The 24670-nt window shown below is 38.4% G+C and overlaps 3 protein-coding genes across 24 annotated transcripts in view; 1 reads left to right on the top strand and 2 right to left on the bottom strand.

Annotated features, from left to right (window-relative positions):
* The window catches only part of PRXL2A (peroxiredoxin like 2A), a 24256-nt gene extending 12224 nt beyond the window's left edge, over nt 1-12032 (bottom strand). Inside the window, exon 1 of one of the 4 annotated variants that reach the window (XM_026080397.1) lies at nt 11942-12032. Coding sequence is in view for 2 of the 4 variants with exons in the window: in XM_026080394.1 (XP_025936179.1) it covers nt 8066-8129 (64 nt within the window). In the remaining 2 variants the exon portion in view is untranslated. Of the gene's footprint in view, nt 1-8065; nt 8147-9278; nt 9367-10852; nt 10942-11941 lie in introns of those variants that run through there. The other 3 variants (XM_026080398.1, XM_026080396.1, XM_026080394.1) reach the window with 3 other exon arrangements.
* Nucleotides 1798-12661, bottom strand: EXOSC3 (exosome component 3). Of its 12 annotated transcripts, none has more exons than XR_003255863.1 (7): nt 12386-12661; nt 11942-12091; nt 10853-11004; nt 9279-9366; nt 8066-8197; nt 2669-3159; nt 1798-2336 (listed from the first exon to the last, which is right to left on the bottom strand). XR_003255863.1 is itself a non-coding variant. In XM_026080389.1 (5 exons), exons 1-5 carry the CDS (start codon nt 12656-12658, stop codon nt 2304-2306), a joined length of 696 nt encoding a protein of 231 aa, XP_025936174.1. In that variant the 5' UTR covers nt 12659-12661; the 3' UTR covers nt 1798-2303. The 12 variants fall into 12 exon arrangements, 6 of the variants coding, with proteins under 6 accessions (XP_025936174.1, XP_025936176.1, XP_025936173.1 ...); XR_003255864.1 differs by having other exon boundaries at nt 1798-2333; XR_003255865.1 differs by having other exon boundaries at nt 2870-3159.
* A 91-nt stretch (nt 12662-12752) lies between these two features.
* DYDC1 (DPY30 domain containing 1) lies at nt 12753-23109 on the top strand. 8 transcript variants are annotated; one of them, XM_026080402.1, is made up of 6 exons: nt 12755-13095; nt 17826-17978; nt 18105-18227; nt 19982-20074; nt 20920-21012; nt 22660-23109. In XM_026080402.1, the coding sequence occupies exons 2-6, from the start codon at nt 17832-17834 to the stop codon at nt 22711-22713; spliced, it is 510 nt and encodes a 169-aa protein (XP_025936187.1). In that variant the 5' UTR covers nt 12755-13095; nt 17826-17831; the 3' UTR covers nt 22714-23109. The 8 variants fall into 8 exon arrangements, with proteins under 8 accessions (XP_025936191.1, XP_025936190.1, XP_025936187.1 ...); XM_026080401.1 differs by having other exon boundaries at nt 17823-17978; XM_026080399.1 differs by having other exon boundaries at nt 12755-13167.
* The last annotated feature ends 1561 nt before the right edge of the window (nt 23110-24670 follow it).

Here is a 24670-nt window from a genome sequence, read left to right as displayed (position 1 = left end):
AGGGCCGCGGCGCTGCCGGGGGGCACCTGCTGCCCTCGGAAACGCGGGAAACCTCGGCCCTCCCCGCTCCCCGGCGTGCAGTTTTATCGGCTTCTGGCTCGGCACAGAAAGAAACGTATTTCAGGCCCTGTATTTAAATACATTTAAGGCAGCAAAAACATAATGGCTGAAGTCCAGGAATGCAGGGAGTTTATCACTCAAGCAGTGTGATTAACGGCAGGCACTTAAAAACGCTTACGTATCTATTATATTCAAGAATATACTTGCTCAGATAAACCAGCCAAAAACATGCCACATCATTTAATAAACACGCTTTTCAGTTGCTCGTGGTCGTTAGGTGCTGCTCCAGTCAGAAACTCAAAGGACTCGTCTTCGCTACCTCAGGACTCTTTCCTGAGGGCTCCCATTAATCTGGTACTTATAGGATTAAAAAGAAGAATAGCAGTGAGAGCACAATCTGGCCGGTAACGCAGGCCAAGGTACAAACAAACCTCACTGAGAGCCTGGCGCTGGAGGCTCTACGTGCCCAGCGATGGGCAAGCAGCTTTTGTTGACATCTCCCACAGTCATCCAGACCAAGCGGCCTTTCTGCTCTCTCTCCTGACTAGCAGTCACCAGCTACTCAAATTAGACCTGCCTAGTTTACCTTTTACTTGTAGTTTCTAATATGGGCGAGTGTATTTTGCACAAAGGTTAATTTCTTGCAGAACCTCACCACAAGCTCTCAGCTAACTGGAGGCCACCACCACTCCCAAGGTTGTGATCTAGCGAGGATCGTACCTGGGGGCAGCAAGCCACGTTCACTGGATTCACCAGAAAACGTCACCCGGACACCTGCGGTGGCAAACCAGCAGGTGCCTCGGCGCACAAGATCACGCCGCAGAGGCTGACTGCAGTGATGGCTCGCTCTGCGCCGTTCCCGCAGCAAGTACCCCCGCACACCCGTGCTGCTGGCCCCGACACCGAACAGCGTTCCCGCAAGAGGCAGCCACACCGTATCCCATGCACCGTATGCTTAACACATACCGGAACGGCACCGTTTCAAGCAGTTGCAGGGAAGAGATTTGGGGTCTTTTTTTGCCAAATATTGTTTGTGGTAGTTATGCTTTTATCCATTTACACACTTCCGGAAATCATATGGATTGCAATAAGCACTAAAGTCACGCAGACATGTTTATCATCAATTAAAAAAGAACCCAAGGAAACTTCATGGCAGTAATGGCATCACCGGACTATCTGAAAGAGCTGGGGAATCTGGCAGAACTGCAGAGTTTGGGGTGGCTTTTTTTTCCTGGGAAATATAAAGAACTGAGGAAAGAAAACACTATCTCCGCTTTAACTGTCTCCCTATCTAGTGGGTGGAATGCTTTCTATAAACACTAAACATAATATATAGAAATGGCTTTCTCCCTGTTTTGAAACACAGTCAGCATTAGCCTATATGCATCTTTGCCACTGTGACATAGCAACTTTACCAAAAACAACATTATGGCAACAACATGTGATTGACAAATTTTGTCATCCACCATCATGTAATTAAAAACTTAATTTCTGCAGGCTGTCAACATTCCTTCCTTCTGAATTTTACAATGGTTTTGGCTGTCAACATTTGGCAATGGTAGAATTTTAACTCCATTATTTTTGTTGCCATGGTGAGTGCACAAAACAAAAAAACAACCCTTTTTCTTAATGGTATTTCTGCACGTTACACCTCTAACAATCTGGCAGCTGGCCTTCAGCTACTTAGGACTTCAAAATTCAAGGGTAGCCAGTGTTCTTGAAGAAGAAAACTATCACAAGATGAAAACATATTTTTATTTCTTCCTTTCTCCTAGTAGGAGTGCATTACAAGGCATCAGGCAAGAACAATGAGCAGTTAATCTATGAAGTGGTTCTGACTTCATTTCTTCTTACTGTAACAAGAAAACTTCATGCAGAAAAATGTGAGCACGCACATCTGGATGTCATCCAAGACTATTTTCTTATTTTATAAGGCAGTGAAATCCCTTGAATGCATGCGCAATTTTAATAGACACAGATCTCTAAGAAAAATTGCATCATGAAAATACTGGAAGCAAATCTCTTCTGCTTAAGTCTCCAGACACGCTCACTTGCCATGAAAAGCTACTGTGTTGTGAGTGGAGTCCCAGTAGCAATTAGTTTGACCTCATTAGGCTGCCACTGTGGTCAGTCCTTCGGAAAGGTAGCAAGATTTTGGCAGGAAAGCTGAATGGGGAGTTAAATTCTTTTTCTGTTTTTCCCTCTGGAGAAAATCACATTCTATAATAGTTTCTTCCACATACCTATTCAGATCCGTTATTCACACATCTTGCCTGCTGAAAAAGAGAGTAATAGATAAAGTCCCTGACACACACTAAAAGGACATTTCACAGAGCAACAGGCGCCAACAGTTTATTTTCCAGTTCTCAGGTTTTTAATAGTGTTCTTAAAAAGCACTTTGAGCCTTTCTCTTCCTGTTTTCATAATTCAGTTACATAGCAGCCATAAAGAAGAGTATCATTCTGCAAACTGTTTGTATATCAGTTAATTAAATTTCCATAGCATGCCAGTGCATAATTCACCCAGCATGTACTGTATCAGTATCTATGGTAAAACATGATTCTAGTGTTACAAAACTTTCAATTCACGTACAGAATGACAAACCTACATGTTATTTCAGAAGTTAATTATTTCTCTGTCTTGTTGAATCATGCTTCTATAGATCAGCTTTAGATCAAGGGCGTTGTTAGACAAATGATTTTTCTGTATTGTACCAGTAAGATTGGATGCACATGGACATAGAAAAATACAGCTTGAACTCTTCATGTCATTTGCTTCTAGAGGTGTATCTAGAAAGAGGCAGACTGACCTAGGTTTCAAAAAGACCAAGCAAAAGTCATCTCCTCTTTGGAAGCTGTATGGCCATATGTATTCATGTGGTGTTGTCTTGTGTTCAACCTCATCTTGATTCTCAGGAATAAAAGCACCAGTCTGTCTGCAGACATTCTAGACACAGGATCTTAGATTTATCTTAAATAAGATTAGGATGTAGCAGTCACTGAATAAACCAAAGGATCTACAGGACTTTTGCAATCAGTTTCACCCACATGAGCAGTTCACAGAGAAACACCAAGAACAGATTGGTGCAACACCCTCCATCTGGACAAGAACAGGAAACAAGGAATTAGTAAGTCTTCTTAACTGGTGTACAGATGCTTATACAAATCTCTTTTGGCAGTAGCCTAGTAAATGCTCTGAATCACACAAAAGCCTGTCAGTTACAACAATGTAATAGGTCACCAAGGCCTTGGAAAGAACTGATAAGGTCATTAGACCTCTTGTGCATGCTTCAGTCTTCAACATCTTTATGCCAGGCTCTGCTTTGAACTCCTATCATCTTTCTTCTAAAGTAATTTTTCTTTAAGGTATTTGGTGTTTTACAGAATTATTGCCCATGCAGCTCCCTCCGTTTTCTACTAATCTTGTTGTGACTTCAACAGGCTCTAAGAGTACCAGTACCCTCTGCTTCACTGTTACTAATCTTGGCCCCATACACAGATGCAAACCTCCCAGACACGAGCTCAGAACCAAGGGAGTTACAGGAGTCAGCTCTCAAGAAAGCAGGCTCTCATGGGAACAGACATGAACGTGCAATCAGTCCAATGCATCACTAAGAAACAGTGAGGTACACATGCAGTTGCAAAGGTTATATAATACAGCAATAAGGAATGATGGAATTTATGACTGAGAAAAAAAAGGATTTAAACTTAAATTGACACCTCAGGAAACACCAGTAGTTAGTGTCACTTCCAAAACACACCTACTAAGGAAAAAAAAACACCCTTATTTTTACAGCAAAATTAAATGTGGGTGGCCTATAGTTTTTATTTGTCCTATTTACTACACTGCTACCTATATTGGTATTTGACTCCACCTCTTAAGGTTTTCTCATAGCAGATAAGACACTGAGGCCTAGTAAGAAGAGTTATAAGACTATTCTAGCCCAGTGCTACAGGCTAAGTGATGAAGCTTCATGCTCCACGAGCAAAACACAAGCTTTTGAGCATCGCGGAACGCCCACCTTGATAGCACTGGCAAGGCAATAGCACTGTACTTGTGAGAGAACAGTATATCAAGAGAAAATAGTCATTCTGGTAGCAGTCCTGTTTAACTGCCCGCAAATGCTACATAGTTCCTATTAAAATCCAGGCCCCCAAAGTGTTTCCTGGTTATTTTCCTTTCTAGCTATTGGGGCAATGCTGACAGGTTTAATTCCTTGCTATAGACCTCAATACAGTAGCTTTGCATCTTGCAATCTATACAAGTCCTTAATAAGCACAAGGCTGCTTGTATTACTAACACAACTGAAATAAGGTGCCCTACATTATGCTTAAGATAGCTAGTTTCTATACTGAATCAGTCAAACAGCAAATCCCACTAAGCTAGTTGCATATGGGTAGCAATACTGGTAATATATACTGGTATATATTAAAATATATATATATTTTAAATATTATATGCAAAGCCTCTCATGGAGGTGGCTAATTTATTAGGCTTACAATAGCCTGCTGATATACCAGCTGATTTAGTTGCTTCTCAGAATGAACTGTTCAAGAACTAAGGAAGAGAATGAGGAATTCTCTAACAAATTTAGGCTTTCCTTGCAGCAGATGAGCCGCTCTTAATATTTGAAATCTGAGCGAAAAATTCCATAACTACTTCTGCTAAAAAAATAAAAACAGTGTTAGAAAAACAAAACAACCCTACTATCAAAACTGTTGAAGCCAGTCTGGGTCATTTTCACAGAACTTGGTTAGGAATCAAATGCACATGCAATTCTGGCAGAAACCTCAGCTGTAACTTCCGGTGGTAAGGTGATAATGAGTAGTTGGGCACAGTAAACTTTTCATCCAGCAGAGCTACAGCCAAACCCTGACCACAGCCTTAAACTCTTAATCTTATTACATTGAACAGTATGTCTGTGCAACCTTCTTCAGCTCAAATACAAATGTTTTACTATCACACTTTCTGTTTGCATGCTGCATGACTGTACTTTATGCTTGCATTTATTCTTGGCCTCAATACAACACATCTGCCTAGGCAAGGCCACAACCTATATTTCATATTTCCAATGTAGGATTTCCATTTCATTCCCTGTGAACTTCTTCTTAAGGGATGGTGCTCATCTTTGGGAATACAGACTGTTTCCATTTTGACATTTACAATTGTTACTTATTTCTTTTGTTAGCTTTCATTATGACAACCTGAGAGAAAAGCAATATAACAAAACACTCAAAACACAATCATCAGGTATCTTAAGTGAATGATAAGTAATGACTTAAATTTAAAAGGAAGTATATTGTGCAAATAAATGACAGAAAGATACTCTATTCAGTAAGATACATTTCAAGTCCAGAGCATGAATTCTGCAGGTTCCATTTCCTGAAAAACATGCACTTATGTGCCTTCAATGGGAATGTGAAGGACTTCCTGCAACAAAATCTTCATCAGAATAAATAATTAATTCACCATCATGCTTTCTTCCTAGAACCAAGTTATAGTCTATATCACTCTTTTTGGTGATATTGGCTTAGTCCCTGAGCTAGAACATAAAAGTTCACAAAGACACAGTATAGCTTTTGCCTGAATATTTTGTTGATAAGGTAAAGCTTGTCAAAGCTTGCAGGAATGTAGATAGCTTTCTTTCCTCCAGCTAAGAGAAATAAATGCCACTATTGCCTGCTTTTAGCAATGCGTGTAAATATATTTGCCATAAAGTATTTTTTCCCCACATCCATTTTGTTCACATCCACCTTCATTTTTGTCACTGCTTGTATTGTCAATCAGAAACTTAAAATTGTAGTAACCATTCAAACTAATTATGTATGGGGTAAAACTCAGTTGCTATGTGAACACATCGTTTATTGATAATTAAAAAGAGGCATAATTTTAATGGGTGCTTTTGTTTGCTACTCTTAACTAAGGTTCTATGTGGCCAATAAGCAGTTGGCAATAGGACAGAATAACGAGTGGTGTGAAACAGGGCACTAACGATGTTGAAAACTTTCAAAGTCACTGTTTGCTATGCTGGGCTACCAAAGCAGCATTTTTAAATTGGGGACTCTGTATTTATGCTGCAGTTATATTTAAAATTCAGACTTTTCAGAGGCAAGGAAAGCAGGCTGCTTAGACAAGTAAAAGTGGGAGAGGTAGGACTAATTGCATTTCAAGCCCCAACTCCTCAGGATGTAATCCATTCCAGTGTTGATTTTTTTTTTTAAATCACTGTGACCCAAGAACATTCACAGAAAACAGAAGAGCTAGCCCCCTGAAATGTGACTCAGCAAGCGTAGGTTTTTTTACACCTGCAATTTTTCTAATGGTATAGACAACCTACCAGGGCTTTGGCTAGATAAAGTTGAGAAAACACCAGAGAATAGCAAGGCTAGTGAAATTCTTATTAAATTATAGCCTCTTTTCCATGTGTAGTATGAGAGATAATAGGCCTAAAAGGATTTATGGAAAATGAATGAAAAATGCCTCAATTAGGAGGAAAGGACACAGGTGAAAATAAAAGCTGACATCTGAAGATCTACCAAGCCTGAAGAGCAGTACCTAAATGATAAGCACAGAGGGTAAGTGAAATCCTGAGAGAATTCTGAATTGGAATCATTAGGCTCATATGGAAACTATTAAAGTTGTGTTTTTCTTGAATCAGGGGAATCCCTAAGTAAGCATATTAAAGATGAGTCAGAGGAGTGGCTCTGAGTTGAAGCAATTTCCAAATTAGAGATGCCAAAGAAAACAGTATAGTCAAATACCACGGTCTGAACCTTGGATGCAATACAGAATAAGTGGGAAGAATTTTGTTTCCTCTTAAAATAAAGATTTCTGTAAACAGCTACCTTCTCTGATGGAGTTCCTTGGGTGCACATAGACAAACTTTCCTCCCACAGGAAGGAGATGTCAGTAATTCCCCTACCATTACTCCAGTGATCCGTTTTTCTCTCTCAAAACGGAAGCAAACCATTCACATACTAAATAGACTGATAGCTTATCCTTCCTAGGACTGCATTTCCTCCAAAGGCATGTGAACTACTACACAATGAAACCTAACATAGCTCTTTTCACATATGCTGATTTTGTTGAAGCAAAACTACTCAGAAACTCTGTGACGTAGTTAAGCAAAAAAAAAGTGGTCTTTATCTAATGTCTAGTTAAAATACACCTCTGAAGGAGGCACAAGTGGTTTCAAATGGCACTGTTGTAAGTATATCATTACCTCCAGTGAGTCATCAGGTTTCCTGAATGTTTGAACTGAAATCACATCCTAATCACTACCTCCTTAGGACTATTAGACAGGTTATCTTTTACGGAAAGTTCTAAGTGCTATCTACCGCAACAGTAGGTTGGGTCTTATTATCTGATCATTTGCCTTAACAATTATTTTCTGGTACTCTCCACCTGCGCTTCCATTTCCAGATATTTTTTTTAAATATTAAATAGTCACTTCCTGTCACTGTATAAATATAGAGCACCTGACCAGAACAAATGACCAGCAGGATACTTTCAGTTACCCTAGGGACTGGCTAGATCAGTAACAACAAAGCAGTCTTTAGAATAATCCTGCTAGCCTGCTGTTTGCTTTGCTGTCAGATCTATTATGTGAACTTTTCTTTGCAGCTGGAACAGCAATGGCTTTCCAGTGAACTCTTTGCAGGCACTCCAGGAGCCTTCAGCAGCCTCTCCTCATTATACTCAAGCGGGACTTTTAAAGGTTCTTGTGATGAAGTACAGACTCTCATGCATACTTCAGTGACTCAGATAAAAATTCTATTAACAATCTGTTGTTAATTAGCATTTACTCTATTATTTCACCCCACTTATCTGGAAATTACAATTCCCCAAAACTTTATTCCACACTGATGGTCTAAGGGAATAAGAAAAGCAAGCAAAATATTTTTCCCAAACCATTAACTGGTTAGTGTGTATTAACAAGCAATGGAATTATTTGTTTTCTGTATGCTAGAAACCTGTCTGCAGTAAGTTACTGCCCACTACTCACCTGACCTTGCTAAAACGCATCGAGTTCTGGGACTATCCCAAATCCTTATGCTGTTCAGTTCCATTGCAAGTTGTTCATAGCTAGTGAGGTCTGGTCTAGCCCTTCTTGTCCATAGGTTTTATCTGCATTACTCTCCAAAAACAACTATCAGTTAGACACATCAACTGTCACAGATGTCCTCACACAGAGTGAGATGAGTAATGATGTGGACAAAGGTGAAGATTAAAATCACTGCCAACACTAGTACTTTGCATTTTAGCAAAGGAGAATATACAAAGGCATCAAAAATTGCACTCAAAACAGCCTACTCTGCACTGTGCTCTGCTTTGAGCATTTAAAATGGCATGAAAAAGGCTTTTCATGACAACCAGATAATATAAGATAGCTGGGCAGTCTACGTTAAGCAAGTTTAGAATGTATGTAAGGAAATGCATCATAATGCTAAACAGTGTAACATTATAAGGAAATGCAACATAAAATGATATATAATTATATCCTGCCAACTTTTTGCTTAATTTTAAATTAACTAGTTTTTGTAACCTCTAGCACCTCACACTCTATGCAATCTGTTGAAGCAAATTTTTATCTGTCCCCTTATGTTTTCACCAGACATACTGTTTTAGGATACTTACCCAACTGGAATTAAAAAGCAAACAAAGCAGCAGAATAACTATACTTAGTAGCCTGACTTCCTTTAAAGCTTTGTCAGTAAGTAGTCATTGTTTGAAGTTTTAATATTACTAATAAATAATGTCTAGTAAAAGCATATATATGCAGTTTATAAATTGACCAGTTATTTTCTTATGAAAGACTTGGTAGTTACTCCTCAAAACTCAGAGCTATTGGAAGCTTTTAGAAACTGCCTCCACATCAGTCAAAAAAATTCATAACCATGAACAAGGTTTCAGAATTACAAAAGTGGGTAAAAGCAAAGTTCCTAAATAAGGCAGAACAGGGTGAGTGGATAAAGAAGGGAGCTAGAGAACAACGACAACAAAAGTCTAGGACTTCATTTAAAAAATGGATTTTAATATAAAGCTGAATACAAAAATAGCCCACCCTACAGTTATCTGAAACAAATCCTCAAGGTTTTCTTCAGTCAATTCCCTGACAGTTTGGCAAGCGCTTGTTTTCTCTGTTCTGCTGTCATGTACTCACAGGCTTCCAAAATATTTACTATAATTAAAGTCTGTTGAACTGTTTTTGCTTTTACCCATATTCTTCCATTCATGCCCAGCACCAGCTCAAAAGGGTACAACTGTGACAACTCCTGAATTATTTCACATTTGGGAGCCAAAAGTCTGTAATCAAGATTGAAAAAAAGTCAGAGAAGAAATAAATGTGCACATTTAATAAACACTGCAGTATTAACAGTCAATAACCAAACCACACCACTGGTATTATAGAAGCTTTTATAGCAATTCCAAAAGCTAAGATGATCAATTTGCATATGCACCCAGAACAGTGATTTTTAATTTTCCCTTCATATAAAACATCCGTGCACTTAAATAAATACAGCACCGGTGAGTTTATAGTTATTTTTCTGATTACTTATATTCAGAAATAATACCTCACAAATTCACAGTGCATTGATACTTTCATAGTTGTTCTAGAATTTAATAAATTCTAAAACTAAACTGTTTGACAAAGTGACATTTTTAGAGTGTTGCTATTTATGAATTTGACCCCAGGGTTAAAGATGCATCTTTCAAAACAAGGCTTCCCTTCTGCTGCTTCAGAATACTAACACAGCAATAAATGCAGAGTATTTTGAGCTTATTAGGTGACAGCATACTGAAAAAGACAAGCATCAAAAATACTGTAATACATCTAGGTTTGTATCAAGCTACAATAAGCTTTCTCTAGGAAGAAACAAACATACCAAGAGTAATTTTCTCATTTTGTAATATACTGCAATGTTTTTAAACTCACATACAGATAAAAATATGAAAAACAAGCACAAGGCTGCAAAATAGTTCGTTAGTTTGCACTGACTGCTGATGGGACAAGTAATAGTAGGCAGACAAATAATTATTAACAAAAAACAGATATGAAATATCCAATTAAAATATTAAGATGAATCCTGTTTTGCATTTCTATGTTGTTTTTCCTACAGAAAGCTTTGTTATCAATTATCCATATCATCTGGTACTCTTTGATAATCACAAAGGTCTTGTTCTTATGTTAACATAATGTAACACAAACTTTGGAGTCACTTTAAAAGTTTGTGAAATGGTTTCTGGATTAACATGCTAGTTTTGCAAAAAAATGAAGGATTTTCATTTATCTGTACATTATTTATTTTACTTTTAGCTACAGAATCTTTAAATAGTGTCATGTACTTTTCTCAGGAAGAAAATCATTTGTACTGATGAGAAAAAGATGTGTTTAATTAGCTTCAGCCAAACTGACACCACCCACTACCTAACTAAGCAGAAAAAGGGCAGTAAGCATTTCTGATTTTTAAATTCCAAGCTAGTATATATATACCTGAAACCACAGTTTGAAAGTTTGATTTCCCCAGGTCAATGGTTTTATTTACTGCTTTGAGAGCATGTCACTCCAAATTTTTTAAAAAGGTCATGAAATGCAAAATAGAACAGTGCTACTTCTAGGTCAATACCCATTTATCCTGTATTCAGTAAAACTGATATAAATGCACTAAAACAATTACACACCTTGATTACTGAATGGCTTACACCACTCAGAGGAACAAGCTGTGGTTATCCTACCTAGAACTACAACATTACATGTTAAGAGTGGCTACTGATTTTCCTCAATACTTACTTTCTTATTAGACCTAAGGAAACTTTAAAGAGGAAGCCATCTTGTCCAATTACTCCCATTCCACTTGCTCTTCCGCTGCTGTCTATACAGACCATCTCTGGTTCCATGTCTTTATTTGCTACAAGAAACTGACCATAAATAAGATCTCCCACCTGAAACAAGCAGTGTCCAGAAGTGAAAAGAATTAGAGAAGATGACAATACTCCATGTCTGTAAGAAATACTCAATTGATAAAGATCCTCCCAAGAGGACACAAAATAGTTTTACAATAGTAGTGGTAGAAAAATGAACTGGTATAATAATATTTCTTTTTCTTCCACTAAAGACAATGTTCTGTAGGAACAATTATTCTGTATCACTGCTAAAATCTGAAGGAAACTTATTTTCAAAAAAAAAAAAAAAGTACAGAGTTTTCTTTCATGGAAGTATTCCCTCTTTATTGCTCTCTTTTTAAAATACCAAGTGTGAATTCCTTCCTGTCTTCAGACTTCAAGAGTGTTAAAAGTCAAGTCTAAGCAACCCACTCTTCTAATAATTTATCAGGACTATAAAAAAAAGCATACTAGTCCATTTCATTTCTCTTTACAGTCCATTTTACATTCTGGTGATGGTATTTCAGCTGAATGCAGAAACACTAGCATGCATATACCACAAAACTGTTTTCATAGCAGTGTTACAAAAAACTGTTTTCTACCAGTATCAGACAGCATAAAATCTTGTTTTAAAACCTCAACTTCAGAGTGCTCTCCTGGATGCACACTACTGCATGAATTTAAACTGCTGCTGTGAATATTATGGGAAGGCTGAACTGTGAGAAGTGAAGAAAACTGCCATCTGACAGATAACAAAAACCCACCAGTTACATGTTCTCTTAAAAACAGAAAACTAAGAAAACCCATGGCCCAATCATGTAAAGATCTCAACAGAGGTCCAAGATAAAACCGTTACAAATAAGCCACATTCTTCTTTTTAAGTACAGTTTATAAAAAAACCTATTACCAAGAGAAACTATCAAAACTTATTAGAAGCACGACTATCGAGAATAAGTGACACCGTTGGAGTGCTATCACCAATAAATAACAGCATTACCTGCACATTTGGCCTGTTTCTTTTAGTTGCACCTTCAAATGCCAGGTACGACAGAGACGCTTGCTCACTTCCACCCACATCTACTTTAAACACGTCTCCTGCTTTGGCCGTCACTATTCCTATTACATGATCTCCCTTGACTGGAACATACTGCAAAGGAAGTTGTTGATAACAGAGGTCAGGCAGGAAAAACGGGTACGTTTGCAAGCACGCAGGGGAGCTCCCTCCGCACCGCCCGCGGGCTGGACCCCTCCCTCCCGCCGGGGGGCTCCGCGACAACATGGCCGCGCACCGCGGGGCGCCTAACGGCCGCCCTGCCGCTGGCCCGCCCCCGTTGCCATGGTGCCCCGGCCGGGCCCGCCCCCGTTGCCATGGTGCCCCGGCCGGGCCCGCCCCCGTTGCCATGGTGCCCCGGCCGGGCCCACCCCTGCCGCGCACTCCTACCCGTTTCTGCTGCGAATCCACCCAGAAGGCGCCGCCCGCCGCCGCGCCGCCGCCCGCCTGGCGGTGCCGCAGCAACCCGCACTTGGTGACCAGCAACCCGGCCCCGCTGCGCCTCAGGCCCGGCCCGCACAGCAGCCGGCCCCGCGGGGCCGCGCTGGCGCCCAGCCGCAGCCGTTCTGCGTCCTCGTCGGGGTGGGCGGGGAGGAGCAACACGTCCCCCGGCAGCACCACCTGCCCCACGCAGGCCTCGGCGGGCACGCCGCGCGCCGCCATGGCCCGCGCCCTCCTCGCGCATGCGCGGGGCGGGGGCGCATGCGCCGTGGGGCGAGCGCCGCGGGGCGGGGGCGCCGTGCGCCTGCGCACTGCGGGAGGCGGGGGTGGCGGCGGTTGGAGAGGCCCCGGGGGTCGTTTCCTCTCCTTGCTGCCTCTGTCCGTTGCCTTCCTCAGGAGCGAGCGCAGGGGAGAGCAGCGTCGGGCCGCCAGGCCTGGCGCTGTGAGGGGCCCCCTGATGAGTCTGTGGGCCCGCAGGGAACTGACTGCCGGTTAACGGGCGCCGGGGGGCCCGGCAGGCTGCCCGTGCCCTGGGTCCGCCCCGTGAGGGGGCAGCTTCTACGCTGCCTTGGCTGTTTCCGCTTGCTGTAAGATAGGCGTAGCTGTTCCTCCTTGAAAGTGTACGAAAAGCGTCTCTCAGATGCTTGGTTGCCGCTCGTGTAAGTGTTGCTGAACTCTTAACGTTAGCTGAGGAAGTTGGGAGTTATGATGAGAAACTAAGCTCTACCAGGGTGAGTGCTACTTCAGTGCAGGCTTGTGAAACTTGCTTGTTGAGCTGCGGCGACATCATCTGGCCAAAAGATACTGCGACTTGCATGTCAAATCATGTCAGGAAAGATCATTTTACAGTGGCATTAATTTTAAAGAATCCTAAAGTTATATTGCTCAGGCATGTATGCTGTTGAAGGGTATTATGTAAAGGTAATAAATTATCAAAACTGAAGTCTCAATTAGATGTTGCAGAATAGAGGAAGTTTTGTAAGTTTGACTATGAGAGTTGTTGCACGCTATCAGAATCTCAAGCTTTTTTCTCAATACTTCACTGAATTGTCCTTTATCCAGGCCACGACCTTCCTCTTCTCCCTTATCAATTTCTACAATACAATTATGCCTTGTTAGTAATGTGTTTTACGGCAACATCTGTTCCTAGTATATCTTTTATACCTATTATGTATTATATAACAAATATCAAAGCCAGCTTCTTACAGCTGTTAAAACCGATTTTTGGAAGGTATGCTTCATTATTCTGGTGCATTCTTTCATTCTGGAAAATGTTGCTATGGAAAGACTTCAAGATAGTGCTAGTACAATTAAGCTTCAGAAATAACAGGACAGACACTTTATTTGTTCTTTAAACTGCAAATTATCTGAGCTTTTTTATTACCTGGTTAAAAGTTACCAGTAAAACAAATAACTGGCCAAGAAGGTGAATGAATGTCAGCCAAGAAGTTTGTCAATTAGGAGAAAAGATCAGTCTGCTTTAATGCTGAAAGCCTAATTTTAAGCATGTGGCATCACAGCTTTATTTAAAAAGATACCCTGTACTTGGCTACAAAATCCTTACTCAGTTTTAGCTCAAGTTCCTTATGCTAAAATTCCAAGAATATTTTCTTTCCCAAACTGGTTTCTAGTTTAATTATATCTAATATAGTTTTCTAGTTTATTATATCTATATATCTGTACATATAAAGAATGACTTGTCTCCAGATTAACCAGGAAGGATCTGTTTGTTGCGAGATCCAGAACTGATTAAAGATGGGATGTTTTACTTTTTTGGTGGAAGTTCTCTTCTGTTATAAAAAGAAAATGTTCACAGAGAGATGTAGTTAAATGCATTTAAATGAGTTTTCCAAAAGGAAACCCCACAGCATCTCCAAGGGGTAACAGTAGTTACATTGATGCATTGTCCTGTAGGTGTATGCTACAAATCTTTTATAAGGTATGCATGTAATGCACTTAAGTGACTGGGGCAGAAAAATATCAAGAACATTGACTGTAGTATTGTAATGAAAATGCTGATTAATTTATATGACTAGGTTTATACTTATTTTGATGAAGATTCCTCAAGCTCTGTAAGGGTAGCCAAGACAGAGGCAACTAGTTTCTAGTAAAGTCCATGAGATTTTTGCCATTGACCATAGTGTGAGCAGCTTCAGATGCCAGAGAACACTAAGCACATTGTCACCTCATAGCTCATCTCCAAGTTCGTTATTTCCAGCTACTCCCATGTTGTTGTTGTCCCGTTTGTTTGTAGCGTCAGTCAGGGCAGAGCCAGCCTCTGCAACCTCCTTTGTATTGTTTGCTGCTGATGGTGACTTTGGGACCTGCAAAGTCAATAGACCAATGTTTTAAAGCATGGGCCAGCTAGATTCACAACTTGGAGCCCAAATGGGACCATTAGATCATTTTGCCTGAGCTCTTCTGCCTGGTTAGCTTTTACTGAAGGGTGAGCTCAACAGCACATTTGCTAAAATGTATCTTTAAGAAGATGAGGTTCTGATCTGCAGATGAGATGCTTAATGGACATTTTGCAGTTTGCTCCATTGGTTAGTGGAACCCCTGTAAAAATCTCTACCTAATTACCTAGTTGGATTTTTCTAGCTTCATCTCCCACTCATTTGGTTCTTGTTAGGTCTTTTGAACTAATTAGCAGAATTTTTAACATTCATTCCTTGGCTCCATGAAAGCAGTTCTATGCTATAATCCTTGCCTCTCAAACGTAATAAACATATGGAAATCCTCAAATCTTTTTTGCAAAGTAGACCTTAAAAAGATATTTGTGCCTCCTTGCTAACATATTTTTTGACTTAGAAATCATTTCTGATGTCAGGCACCAACACGGCATGCAGTACTCTGTTATTTGTCTCATTAATGCCATACCCAGAGATAAGCCTGCCTTCACAGTCAGACTTGCTTTGATATTTGGGCTGCCCACGGCGCTCCTAACACCTTTAAGAACAGTCACCCCGGGGAGGGCACAGCTCTGTGGGGGGGCCGCGTCCCCTGCCCACGTGGTACCGCTACGCCGGGCCCTTCCGCCAATCGCGCGCCTCCTGCCGGGCGCGTGCGCTCGCGAGCGGCGTCGCTTAGCAACGCAGCGCGTCCTGTGGCCGCCGCCGTTGTGGCCGTTACGTCCGTTACGGCGCTGGAGCGGGCGGGGAGCCGTTGGGCCTGAGGGACGGTCGGTAGCAGCGGGGAGGGGGGCTGCCTTCACCCGGGGGGCTCTTGGGGCCCCGCGAGCTAGCCCCGGGCCTGCCCCCTTGGGAGCCGGTGTGAAGGTGAAGGGTGAGGGAGGCTTTACATCCGCGGCTCTCCTCGGGGCCGCCGCCGCGCTGTTTGCGCCAGCATGAAACGCCCTGGCTCTGTGCTGCCGGCGGCCCGCGGGGCGCAGAGCTGCGCGGCGGGTTGAGAGGCTGTGCTGCTTCACGGATCTTAAACCTCAAAGTTTGCTTTGTTAGTTCAAATTAAAATCTGTCCTTAAACATTGATGGAACCACTTCACTGTTCTTCAAATACCTGTATCGAAGTTTTTTTATGTCCTGTTGCTGTTTTGAGGTTTTTGCTATCATGTTGACCTAGCATTACCTGCTTATTTCCAAGCAGTTTTGGAATACTGCATGCCTAGACTGTAAGGGGGTTTTTGAGCATTTGTTCTTCTGTAGTACATAGTATAATTTATCCATCACTGGAGCTTTTAAGAACTAAAACAATATTAAATTTAAATAACTTTCATATATTAATTATGAGTTTCAGGAAAACAGAAAAGAGGCTTTCCAACTCATCGTATTTTAAGTTTCATGTATAGCAGAATAATTAGATGTTATTTATATCTGCTCTGTACATATCTGTTGTTTTGTTGTACAAATGGATGAAATCATTAAGCCAGTCTTCCCCCAAAACAGGTCCATAAAACAGATCTGGAATGTAAATATATTTAAAAAGTGAATGGCAAGATCACTTGAAGATTGAGGAAATTATAAAATATTAAGGGAGCTAGCTGCACATGCTGTGCGCTCTGTTAGCAAAATATGGATGAGTTACTGGGATGTTCTCTGGATGTAGCAGTATTTCCTGTGGGTATGCTGGATTTATATCCAAGGTTTATGTGTATATGGACTAAGGATGCATAAAACATATACTTTCAAATGCTATATAGATGTTTCTGAGACTTCAACCCTATTTTGTATATCCCTTTCATGGCTGATGTAAAGCAGAACCTGCAAATCCTGTTTTGAATAGTCTGTGTTAAGCTGCCTGCTTCACTTGTTCTCCAACTACTTGATCATCCAGTGGCAAACAAGTTAGTCATCTATGCAGCAAAGTCCCTTTTCCTCATACCAGCCTATTTGACTATTGCTGTAGAGAAGGGAGAGAATATATGTCAGTAAACAAGCACAGTGTAACAACAGTGATTCCTTCTGGCCATCTCTGTGAATGTGGTGTGAATGACAGCCAAGCTTGAACTGAGGCAGAGAATCTTTTTTACCCCACCCACTTGCTTCGATTTTCCCTTTGTGAAAGAAGACAGCATTCCAGCTCTTTCATGCAAAATCCCTTATAATGGTTATTTTTAACTAAAACTGAATTGCTGGTCCTATTACTCTTCTATGTAAATTGATCCATTCTCAGTTGTGAGGAGGTTGCACTTCTTAATTGATCTAAACTAATTGATTTAAATGATGGCACAGAATATACAAAGTTCTCCTTTCCAAGTATGCCTTTTGCCTATATCAATTACACTGCCATTCCATAACAGCTGAGATACTTAGGCTTTCTGATTTGCAAACTTGCATAGTTTGTATGTCACTTTAAGTGCCAACCTTGAACTTTATAGTACTTTTAATTTCTGTCTTCTAACTTATGTACATCTATTCTTTGTCAATAACAAAGAAGGAGAGTTGGTGGATAAAAAGTTTCCCATTCATTTTGCTGGTCATACTAGTTTTTTTATTTATATGCACAAGAATTGATTTCAGTCAGTTCACAATCTATTTGAAAGAATGTTCTCAGAGGTGTTGCTTATGAAACACTTTCTTAAAAGAACAAATGGAAAAGTTAATAGTAATGCTTTAGCTGGATTGTAGCTCTGTGAAATTGTAACCTCCATGTATTGTTCACATACAAAGTTAGTTCCTATTTTGAAGAGATAACTGTCTAGCAAGACAAATGTGTAAAAGGGGAAATAGAAGCAAAATTCATACAATGGGTCAGCAGCATGTCTGGAAATTTTAACTTGCATCCTTGGACCATACCCATCAGATAAATCAGCATTAATAAAATAAACAAAAAGAGTAATGCCATATTCAGTATTTGGTGCCTGAGTCAGTTCTTAAAAACTTTAGATTAAATCTGACTTGGTGGTTAATGTATGTCTGTTTGTTGTTAGCAGGTGTAAATGGAGTCTCAGTACCTGAAGAGATGCCTGGGAAGTTGCTTAATAAAGGGACTGGCAGAGGTTGTAGAGCATCGGCCAGCAGACCCAATAGAGTACCTGGCACACTGGATTTATAATTACAGGAGAATCTTAGATGAAGAACAAAAGGTGGATTTTATCTTGGGCAAAAACTTTCATGACAATATAATCAATATTAGTTAATCTCTCTCTCTCTCTTTCTCTTTCTCTTTCTTTTTTTTTAAATTGATTTTTGTGTTACCTATTTGATAATAGAGAATGTTGGAGAGGACTGAGCTGGAACAAGAACGGGAGGCAGCCCTGGTAGAACTCCAAATGTTAGAAAAAATGAAGGAAGAAGAATTTATAATCCAGCAGAAACTCGAAGAAGAACGTCAGGTTAATAATAGTTAATAATAGTTAATTATAATAGTATATGATGCTGTGGCATCTCATAGTACTCTGTATACTTTTAATTTCTATGTAATGATTTTGAAAGAAGGTGGCATAAAAGAAATATTTTAACCATTTGAAATAATAAATGAAATGATTAGTCAACAGATGGGAAAGAAAACTTACAGACTGCGCGGTAAGATGTTATTAAAAAGATGAAGGAGCCTAAGGTAAAGAGCAACCAATTTAAGACTTCAGTGAAAAGTAATATAAAATTAGTGAACTGTCTTCTTTACTTTGCACGAGAGCTGGTGCAAGTAAAGCTAGAAATCATTGCAAAATTTTTTGACAGGCCCCTGCTAGGTGGTGTGGGATTTATAACTGACTGTTGTCTCAAGCTACTTCATTGTAATATCAGTATGGCAAAAAAGGTAATGAGAATGTATGCACAATTACAGATTCCTGAAAATAGTTGGGAATCAGTGAATGAACATTGCCTATTTAAGGTATAGCCTTATCCAGTGAGGTGTCTTGGGCTACTGGAGCATTCTGTTGGCATAAGGCAACTTGAATCCTGTACTGTGTGGGCTTGAAATATGAGAAATAAAGATATGTCTGCATTTCTAACTATCCTTTATAGAGGAGTCTCATGAATTTGGCCACATGTGTAACAGCCTCAGTTATGTATGTTGCTTTGGTAATGGAGAGAAGCTCTCTTACTGGTCTTTTTTTAACACAGCTGACTTTCACATGACATTAAGGACAAAAGTATAATTTTCAGTACATGCTAATCTCATTAGGCCCAACTCTAGTGTAAGTTGCATTCATTCTATTTCACTTGCGCTTTTTTTTTTTATTTGGGATTTACTAATTTGCAGACCAAAAGTCATTTGCTTTAAGGATTTCATGAATCGTTTAAAAGAGTAAGTAGAATCAAGAATATGAGGTTGTGTCTAGTGATAAATCACAGAAAATTTAATATATTATTTCTTATAAATTGTGGGAAAGAAGTTGAGCAATACTCACAGTAGACTTAGACTTTTTTTTTTTTAACCTAACTCGCAGTAGTGGCTTTAGTCATGTACTCAGGCTTGCTTTGATTGTACATACCAAAAGGGAATGTGAAAAACAGTTATTACAATATGACAGTGTTTGTAGTAACTGTTCACAAAATGCTACAGCAAACACTATTCTCTAGCCACTAGTGTTGTTGAATGTGAACGCTTAGACTACGTAGTTCCTGATGTTTTGAAGTAACAGGACTTTGGGCTCATGTAGCATAAACTTTCTATTACATATTTTTGATTGGAAATTGTAAAGGTTGATAATGAAAATTCATATTAATGACATAGCTTATCAATCTTTTCCATAGATTTGATTGTATATGGATTCATCTTTCTATGCTCGATACTATGCAAAGTATCAGAGAGCTTAATCCCCATTATAGGAGATAATGGAAATAGGCTGATAAAGGGCTTGAGGAATGAGACAATATTTTAAGATCTTCACTTGTCTATTTCTTCTTCCTCTTGGTATTAAAACCTTTCTTTGCTTTCTCCACTGAAAGGACTTCATCTTATTAACATTGCAGTTATGTTTTATGTTTTGTATTTTTTTAAGATTTCAGTCATGAAATATATTTTAAGTAATGTGATGGGGAAGATAAATGTGTATATATATGTGTGTGTGGGAGGGTGGTGCATGCTTTGTTGTAGGGTTTTTTTTTCCTTCTAATTTGTCCTTTCGTGAAATGACCGCAGGAGCAGTTGGAACGAGAACGTGAGGAGTTGGAACTGCAGAGGATAGAAAAGGAGAAAGCAGACAAATGGCTGTTGCAGCAGAAAAATCAAGAGGTTTAAGCCAAAGCTTAGTCAGGGATTTGAAAATACTGTTTATCAGCTATCTTTTTCAGATGCAGGCATTAAATACAAAATGCAATGCAGAAGCCCATAGGTGTTGAACTAACACATCAAGAATAATTTAAAAAAATTGTGTAAAAATGGAGGAAGAATGTCTAACCGTTTACTTCCAGGCTGAGTTTTATACTTGAGTTTTGGTCTGTTCTATTAGATTTGTTTAGTTTATATTCAGAACAAAGTATAAATTTATTCCACAGTTTAGCTTAAGGTCAGTTTAGTTGATGCTGTCCTTCTCAATTTTTATGAAAAAGTGTTCTAACTTAGGTCTAATTTAAGAGTCTATTCAGTAATGTTTGACCATGTGTCAGTGCAAATTCCATTTGCTGTACCTGGAAAAAGAATTTTGATTACGAAATGGGATGTCGCTTAATTATAAGATGTATAATCCTCCTGGTGCACAGGAATTTATACTAGCGGAAAAGTGCTTACACAGATCCATATAAATATATGGGCTTTTACTGATACTTCAATAAAAATATAAACTGCTAATTGACATGTTTATCTCAATAAAGCTTTCAAATGTGAATACTTCTTAAATTTACGTGGAGCACATCATAGTTTAAAGATGTGTCCTGTTTAAAAAAAAAAACCTAATAAAATAGTTTTAATGAAAGTACAAAGACCTTATTTACATATTAACACATTTGTGTAGCATGCATCTATAGTATTCTCTTTATATTAACACATAAAGTCATTTAAAGATATTTGAAGGGTTCTCTATAAATAATTACTCATGACATGAAGTGCCTTTAATTGAAAACTCATTTTCGTTACTATAGGGACAAGAAAAGACAATAGCTGAACTTACAGATAGATTTGGAGCACCTAATCTGACCCGAGTTGAGGAGCTAGATGAGAATGGACAGTCTGAGGTAAGTGTTTAGAAACTACAGTGAGATTATAAAATATCAGTTCTTAAAGATTTGCTTATCTGTACTAACATATCAAAGGCTAGAACTGTCACAGTTAAGACTGTGCTGGTTCTCACCTATGGCTTTAAGGGAAGGTATTTTGGCTATAATTGCCAAACTGTCCTTAGATTGCTGTCTGCTACAAGTTAAGACTGTCTAAAAGACTGTCTGTCTGGTATTAGCTGATTAAATTCTCAAGTATTAAAATGCACTTTTGTATTCAGATGTGATACAAATGAGCGTATGAGTATTCTCAGAGAGGTGGCAGCCTTCCTTTCCCCTATGAACAGATATTCATACAGAATACATACTAAATCATGAAAGGTGATTTGCTTTCAAGTGACTGAACATATTTATATTTTCTGATGGTCTGAAGTATATTGTTTGTACACCAGAATGCAGTCTTGCACAGCGATATCTGGGCAAACCTTTAACATACAAGATCAGATACTAAGAACACGTAGTGCTTATTAAGGCTGCTGAGAATCAAGTTATCTGAGCTCCATGCTAACATGACTGTTAGAACTATGGTGCTGTACTGAGAAATACAAGCATCTTTTATGCTCAGATTTTTTAATCTTTGTACCTGACAGCCCAGGGAAATGAGAGGACATGAATCGGCTTTCATTTATTGTAAGACATGGCAGTATATTTAACGCATAATGCCAACTCCTGTGAAATCAAACATTCAGTTTTATGTATATTCAGTGGACATAAAAATATCAGTATTTGTCTGACATTTTTCAGTTGGTGTGACTTGAGATATTGATAGCCTAGTTTTAGTATGTCATTTTCAGAATCCTTTTATTAGCATTACTAATTTGCTCACTTAATTTCCGTCATTAATAGTGTAATTCTAGCTCAGAATTTATACTGTGATATTAATATGCTTTATGCTTAAGCTTAGTATGGTTTAATAACAGCCTGTTTTATAAGTGTTCTCCAAATATATTTATGAATATATTTATGACTATACTTAGGGTCAGGTTTTCACAGTTAAATTTTCTGCTGAGAGACAGATCAGATGAGCTCTCAAGGTCTTTTCTAGTCCTGATTTTTATAATTTCCTGATAATTGCATATTAAAAAATATTCATGAGGTTTCAGGCATATTTTATCAATCCTTAAATAAGCGAATTACAAAACCAGATGTGAAAATAAGTAGTAATCTTATTTGCTTCCTAATTCATACATGTCATCTTTCAAGTTTTCATGCCTGAAGTGGTTTGAAGTTGAATCTCATTGGCATTTGGTGACATTATTTCAATTTTTGCAGTGATATGTTTGTTGAATTAATACCAACTTCAAGGTTAGATCACTAAAATGAAAATATGTACACCTGTATTATTGAGACAGTTCTTTTATCAGAATCATAATACTTGTCTGCATCCAGACTTACTGGATTTTAGAATAAAAATCTGGTGCTAAACTTATTATTAACTTATTAAACTTACTAGTCATATTTCACTGAATGGAAGAATACATTATTATATTGATGAATACCTACTTGCTGTGTCTGTTTATCATGTGTGGTTTTTTTATTGTTGTTATTTTTATTCAAAGTTGAGTTAATACTGAGCAACTGACAGAACTTCTTTTCTGATTTTAGAGTATAACAGGTCTCATGGCAGAATCGGAACAAGAAAGGTCCCAACTGATCTGAAAGCAGTAAATTATTTTCTACACGTTACCTGCTGATCCTGAAGTGTGATGACTTAATTTAAATTATGTATTTTATAGAGAGAATTGATTTATATACCTGCTGTTTCTGTTTGCCATGCTTTCCAGGCATTTGTATAAAGTCTGTTAATGCATGTTAAAGCATGCAGTGCTTCCTTGTTGTTCTTAAACCATAATAGCTAGCATGGCTGACTCGGAGGAAAATTGTAACTGATATGAAAGCAGTAAATATATTTTCTACTTATTACCTATTGATTCCTGAATTGTTGAACTTAATATAAGTATGTATTTTTTTATACATAAGTAATCTATCAAGATTATCTTGGGGTAGAGGCATCAATATGAAAATTTGAGTCAAAATTAAAAGAATAAAAAAACACTGAAACAGAATTTTCCAAGGATTTGAATGGTTTCTGATTTGGAGAGGGAATGTTTTAAAGTTCTACACAACTAGCTCAACCCAAAAATTTAATCACAAGATTTATGCTATCTGGAAGAGGTAAATTGAGCTCTCTGTGGCTTATAGACAGACATACTAAAAGATCTTGTCTAACTTAAAAATCATGAGGTATGTTTTGTAACATTAGGGGCTTACTCTATGCTTTATAGCCTTTTTTGCTCATTATGTGATATAGGTTAGCTGCAAATACCTTACAAGAATTATCTACATACCACTTTCAGTTAGTAAAGTCTTAAAATAATCTATTCTGCATTTCTTTTGAATTTCCAAATCAATATATTACGTCTGTGTTGCATTTTTTAAAACTAAATACCATTATTGGTTTTCAGAACTTCATTTTGTAAAATTTTGGATTAATATTTATGCTGATCCATATTTACCTATAAAAATCATTTTTATAATACTTAAAGATTCCATTAATTTTTATAAGAACAAATTTCTGTAATCACTGATATCTTGGTACAGGTTGTCAAGAATGTTTAATGTCTGTTCATTATAAATGGAAAACATACCAGCATTACGAAATCCTATGCTTCTTGGCTAAAAAGTGCCTTTCCATCTTAGTACAGGTTAGTTGGACAATTAACGTTAACTTATTGCCAGTATTGTGTAATGAAATACTCTTCATTACAAATTCAGTGCAAAGTTAATTTGTTCGGCATTCTTTAGTTTTGGGATGAAAGAGATTTTGGTGATAGTTTCACTTTGCTACTTCATTTATACTATAGCTGGCTTTTAAAGTTTTTGCTGTCTTTAGCAAACTACTAAAACACCCGACAGGCAAAGGTCAATCATGTAATAAATATTTTTCTGCTCTAAATAATTGATTCTGTTCATGTAGCTTATGCTAGGCAAAATCCTGTCCTTTTTTTAAAGGAGATCACTGTTGATTTATAATATAGTAATATATTGTTTTCCCCTTAAAAATAATAAGGCCGCTGCCCATCTATTAAAAAAGCTGTTGTCCTCTTTATTGACATATCACTTTTACTGTAGACACTATTAATTTGCATGTTGGATATGAACTTTTTTATTAGAACAAAAGAACAACATTTCCCAGGCGTAAATATTGATGAATATTTGTGCAGCTCTTTTTAAGCAATGAACAATGGGACTACTCGTGTGACCAGGTGGTCTGGCTTTGGTATGTACATTTATTTTGTATTGGTGTAGGTATGCAATTTCCTTAAAAATCAAAGCGTCAAGAACCTTTTCTGTGGAATGAATGTGTCCTTATGGTTGATATTCCAGTAAACAGGTTTTGTCACAGCTTATGATTATGTTTATTAGCAACAGTTAAAATAGTAATTCTTTAAGGCCGCACTTTAAGATACTACAGTTTGAATTACATCTATAAACACTGTGTGCACCGCAGCTTCTTATGCGTATCTCAGATGGATAGAGTAACTGCATAAATACATGGAGTTTGTCTTTTGAACCAATATGTATACTGCAAACTTGTTTTTAGATTAAGAATTTC

This window comes from Apteryx rowi, unplaced genomic scaffold (genome assembly GCF_003343035.1).
Source record: "Apteryx rowi isolate R43461 unplaced genomic scaffold, aptRow1 scaffold_52, whole genome shotgun sequence".
Lineage (NCBI taxonomy): Eukaryota > Metazoa > Chordata > Aves > Apterygiformes > Apterygidae > Apteryx > Apteryx rowi.
The sequence above is the reverse complement of the archived record's forward strand: the minus strand, read 5'-3'. Positions and strand labels throughout refer to the sequence as shown.